This window comes from Penaeus chinensis, chromosome 25, assembly GCF_019202785.1.
Source record: "Penaeus chinensis breed Huanghai No. 1 chromosome 25, ASM1920278v2, whole genome shotgun sequence".
Taxonomy (NCBI): Eukaryota; Metazoa; Arthropoda; class Malacostraca; order Decapoda; family Penaeidae; genus Penaeus; species Penaeus chinensis.
Window position 1 is genome coordinate 2,117,511 of NC_061843.1, and position 5,532 is coordinate 2,123,042.

The 5,532-nt window shown below is 41.6% G+C and overlaps 1 protein-coding gene across 1 annotated transcript in view; it reads left to right on the top strand.

The window, feature by feature from the left end:
• LOC125038765 (galactosylgalactosylxylosylprotein 3-beta-glucuronosyltransferase S-like) overlaps positions 1–3,510 on the top strand; it is a 14,914-nt gene extending 11,404 nt beyond the window's left edge. The window contains exons 5-7 of the mRNA XM_047632351.1: positions 294–470; positions 2,256–2,366; positions 3,247–3,510. Of these exons, the coding sequence (XP_047488307.1) occupies positions 294–470; positions 2,256–2,366; positions 3,247–3,399 (441 nt within the window). The 3' untranslated portion in view covers positions 3,400–3,510. The remainder of the gene's footprint in view (positions 1–293; positions 471–2,255; positions 2,367–3,246) is intronic.
• Positions 3,511–5,532: the final 2,022 nt, after the last annotated feature.

Genomic DNA, 5,532 nt, shown 5'->3' on the forward strand with positions numbered 1-5,532 from the left:
AATAAAATAACTAAAACAATAAGGATTATGATAAAAATAAGATAAAAGGGTAATGATAGTAATAATGATAAAACAGTAGTGGTAATTATGATGATAACAGTAACAACTACAATAATAATAATGTTAATAATAAATATGATAATAACAACGATAATCCAGTAATAATGATAATAATGATAATAACAACAAACATAACAATATCAACAAGAATAAGAATAATGCAATCCAAATAAAATATATATTTTTTTTATTGCTTTTCCCCCTTTTTTTTAACCCCCCTTTCCCTTGCGCAGATTCGCTCGACGAGGGGCGTGTCGCTCTTCCCCGTCGGCTTCGCGACTCGACTCCAGCTGTCGACGCCCGTGGTGAAGAAAGGGCGCTTCTCCGGCTGGTACGACGACCTGGCGACCGAAAGGAAGTTCCCCGTGGAAATGGCCGGCTTTGCCTTCTCAGTGGAACTACTGCAACAGGTGCGGAGGAAAGGAGATAGAGAGGGGAAGGAGGGATGGTGGGATGAGGGTGGGAGGGAGGGACGAGGGGGAGAGCGAGGGATAGGATGAGGGATGATGGGGGGTTAGAGGGAAGAGGAAGGGGGGGTGTGGGGGGTTTAGACGGAAGAGGAAGCGGGGGGGGGGGGGGGTTAGAGGGAAGTGGAACGAAAGTAGAGGGGGAAGGAGAGATGGTGGGAGGGATTGGGGTGAGGAAAGGGTGATAAGGGAGGGAAGAGGAAGAAGGGAGGGAGGGAGGGAGGTAAGTGGAACGGAAGTAGATGGGGGATAAGGGAAAAGGGGATGGGGAGGGTGGAAGGAGGGTGGGGGGAGGGAGGGAAGAGGAAGGGGGGGATGAGGGTAGGAGGGAAGACCGGACAGGAGGCGGAAAGATGGGATGGAGAAGGGGGGAAGAGGGAGGGAGGGAAGGAAGGGGAAGGGAAGAGACGTTGGGAGGGAAGGAGCAAAAAGTTAGGGAAGGGAAGCGGGAAGGAAAGAAGAAATAGGAAGGGGGAGGGAAAGAGGGGAGATGAAAAGGGGAGAGGATGAGGTAAAAGTGAAGGGAAAGGAAGATAAAGAGGGAAGAGGAAGAGGGGAGGGGAAGGGGGAAGAGGGAAGAGGGAGGGAAGGAAAGAAGGAAGATGAAAGGAAGAAGGAGAAGTAAGGGAGGAAGAAGGCGGTAACTGGAAGTGGGAGGGAAGAGTTAGGGAGGAAGGGGAGATAGAGAGAGAAGGAAGGATAAGAAAAGGGGAAGAGGAAGATGGAAGGAAGGAGGGAAGAGGAAAGGGAAGGGAAAGAGGGTAGAGGAAGGGATGAAAAGGAAGAATAAGGGAGAGGGAGAGAGGGAAGAGGGAGGACAAGGAGAACGCAATCACAGTATACCTGGTCAGTGATTAGCCATTTTTCCAGTGGATGTTGGCGTTCCACAAAACGGTTTACTCTCTCTCCCAATATCAGTAAAATTGTTATATATAATTGACGTATTTTGCCAATCAAGAGAGATACAGCATCTCTCTAAAGTATATATGTGGGCAATAAAACTGGGGAAAAGGATTTAATTCAGTTCTGTTTGCGGCTATGAATCGACCACAAATACAGTAACTTTATGAGTCAATTACATGGTATTTGTTATGGCAAACCACCCAGTAGCGAGAGAATTCAATGCTTAAGTTGTATGGCTGGTAAAATGCATTATTCAGTTTAGGATCTGAATATCAGAATACAATTTGTAGTTTGTCATATACAAATATAATGTTGGATATATGACGGATATGTTAATTGTTTTTAATCAACAAATATCTAAGACAAACAGACAAAACCAAAAAGAGACTAGCGATGAAGAGAGAGAGAGAGAGAGAGAGAGAGAGAGAGAGAGAGAGAGAGAGAGAGAGAGAGAGAGAGAGAGAGAGAGAGAGAGAGAGAGAGAGAGAGAGAGAGAGAGAGAGAGAGAGAGAGAGAGAGAGAGAGAGAGAGAGAGAGAGAGAGAGAGAGAGAGAGAGAGAGTACAGAGAGAGAGAGAGAGAGAGAGAGAGGGGGGGGGGATAGAGAGAGAGAGAGAGAGAGAGAGAGAGAGAGAGAGAGAGAGAGAGAGAGAGAGAGAGAGAGAGAGAGAGAGAGAGAGAGAGAGAGAGCGAGAGAGAAGTGCAACGAAGAGAGAACACGCGAGCAAAACGAACAGACTGAGGACACCTGAACGTGACCTGCTATTATATATATTCAAAACATGTCCCCCGCTTTACCTTTCATAAGTGTTCGTTCCTCTTTCAGCGCCCTCGTGCCAACGTAGATTGGTCATACGACTTCCAGGAAGAGAGCCTCCTGAAGGGTTTAGGCATCCCACCAGAAAGGATGGAGCTTAAGGCCGAAAGGTGTAATAAGGTGAGACAGCACTTGCGTAGCCCTACGAAATTATCTTAAGTTCAAGAAGCATTTCAAGTATGACCATTCATTTTTCCTTTTGCATACTTATATATATATATATATATATATATATATATATATATACATACATATATATATATGTATGTATGTATATATATATATATATATGTATATATATATGTATGTGTGTGTATATATATATATATATATATATATATATATATATAAGTATGTGTGTGTGTGTGTGTGTGTGTGTGTGTGTGAGTGTGTGTGTGTGTGTGTGTGTGTAAGTATTCGTGACTTTGTCAGTTTTGGTTCACATTCTTTTTCTTATGAGCTTTTGTCAATAATTTATTTTCACATGCATATGGAGTTTATAGCGGTTATCATCACAGTTAGTACATTTGCTGTTGCTCCTGTTAAAAAGATGGTCAGTATTTGCTACTGCATTAGTCAGCCACTTGCAGCTTTGCTTTACCCAGTAACCCGAATGTTTTATCCTAATTACCATCACTGAAGGAATTATCATGTTTATTCCATCATGGAGATTTAACACCATCACGCACTCACGCCAGGGTTACCGTTATTACTGCAGATTATACGAATGCGATGCTAGGGCCATGATTTCGGCACTTATTGGAGTTACTAATTAATGATAACCTGTCTATCATGGTAGAAGACCTCAAACAAAATTGTAACACAAGTAACATATTTGCAAGATTCAAATCAAGTACAGACATGATAATGGTAAATAAGTAAGTCACAGATCATCTTAATCCGAAGTATAGGCTCCATGATCGCATTCGCATGGTCTGCGGTAATGGTGGGAAATGTATGACTCACGCCTCCAATAACAACATCTCATGCACGGTTTCAGATATTAGTGTGGACTGTGGAAGCAGTAATGCCCAAGCCAGCGACCAGAGAAATTTGTGACAAACAGTACGACGGCACTAATGTGCGGATATTGGAGAGCATATTAGAGGTGGAAGGAGTATCGTGCGCATATGATATGAAAAAGAAGTATTGACGAAGAAGGAGGGAGAGACTCAGAACGGATGAAGAGGACTGAAGCCTTTTTTTTACGAATAAATCAGTGTATATATTTATTAGAGATTATCTAATAAAATGGAATTGCGTAGTTACTTTTTTTAATGTTTCCAGGCGTTCTTAGTTCTTCTTCATGTTATGCATCCCTGTCCACGTTTGTAAGAGAAGAGCGGGGGGAGAGAGAGAGAGAGAGAGAGAGAGAGAGAGAGAGAGAGAGAGAGAGAGAGAGAGAGAGAGAGAGAGAGAGAGAGAGAGAGAGAGAGAAAGAGAATGAGACAGATGCATTTTTTCAGGATTTTATTTTTGAAGCTTGTTTCTAATTTGACACATTTTTATTGAGGTAAAAACATGCAATTGACAAATTGGTGGCGAATGCTGACAGGCGGTGAAGATAATAATTTAATAACTGACACTTGTGAGATAATCAAGCAAAATTATTCAAACTTGTTACCTTGAGACTATCAACACCAATATCCCGAGTGCATCTTCAATAATAATAATAATAATAGGACCAATAGTAATAAAAATAGTAATAATAGTAATAATAGTAATAATAATAATAATAATAATAATAACTGAAATAAAAAAACAATGATAATAATAAAACGTCTATTTTGCAATAGAAAACGGTTTCAATTCACTGGCGTGTCGCGTGGTTGCCAGATTTATCTCATCTTTTAAGTCGCATTTTGTAAGATGAAAGTCGTGACATGACATTTCAAAGAACAAGAATGTAACGAAGCATTTTTTTTTTTTAAATTCATATAACACTTGCACTTTTTTCCTCAACTTCGTTTTATTCCATCGTAAGTATTGTGTTAGTTGCAATGTTAACGTTCATTGTCACCTTAATGGCGGTAAACATTGTATTAATTTACCATAACTTGTGTTTAAATATCCTGTCTCGTTGCCAGGCAGACGGATATGAAGTGTCGCTTCAATTCGCAGAACAGGGTTGATATACCACAACCAATATCCTCACCATCAGTCATCATCGTCACCATCACCATCACCACCACCACCACCATCATCATCGTCATCATCACCACCATCATCATCGTCACCATCATCGCCACCACCATCCTTACCACCACCACTATCATCATCATCACCACCCCACCGCCATCATCATCATCGTCACCATCATCACCACCACCATCATTACCGTCATCATCATCACCACCATCATCACTACCATTACCATCATCATCATTATCACCACCCCACCACCATCAGCATTACCATCATTGCCACCACCATCATCATCGGCATCATCACCACCACCGTCATCACTATCATCACCAATCATCACCACCATCATCCTCACCACCACCACCATCATCATCATCACCATCATCATCACTACCACCTCTATATATTTCCTCCACTGAGGAAATATATAGAGGGCAGTCATTTAGCCACAAACACAAGGGCATTTTTACCCCAATAATAATAATGATGATAATAATAAAAATGAAAATTGAGGGGGGGGGGGGATAGCTACACCTTGAGGGGGGCAAACAGACCCCCCACCCCCCCCTCCAACTGGCATCCTTGCCTGAGGGAATAACACGCAATGCCTCGGCTGACCAAAACATGCGCCCGCACGGCAACTAAGTATAACAACAAACAAGCGCAGGGTCATGACAAGACAAAAGAACATTTGCGTTAGAAGATCTGTTGGATAAAAGACTTCGCAGGAAATAGTTTTTTTTTTTTTTTTTTTTTTTTTTTTGAGTGTCTTATTCTCCCAATGTGGTGGAAGTTGACCGAATTTCTGCGGAGAGAAAACTGTTTTCACGCTATGCTAGGATGAAAAATGGTGCTTATATATATATGAAAAATCGACAAATAAAGATTCGCACTAGAAGAGGTATAGGGATATAAGTTTTTTCTTTTTGTTAAAGATGTACAGTTTTACACTAAAACTGGAAACTAAAATAAGTAAGCACAGGTCACATACTTAGCGGTAGACCTGACGAACCGAGGTCACAGGGGGAAGATGACCTATCTTTAGAAAAGAAAAAAAAGGGTCATGGGATTCCCTTGTCTCCAAACTTTCTTTCTTATGCCCACTCACGAGATGTTGTGACGTGGCATCAATCAATTCACT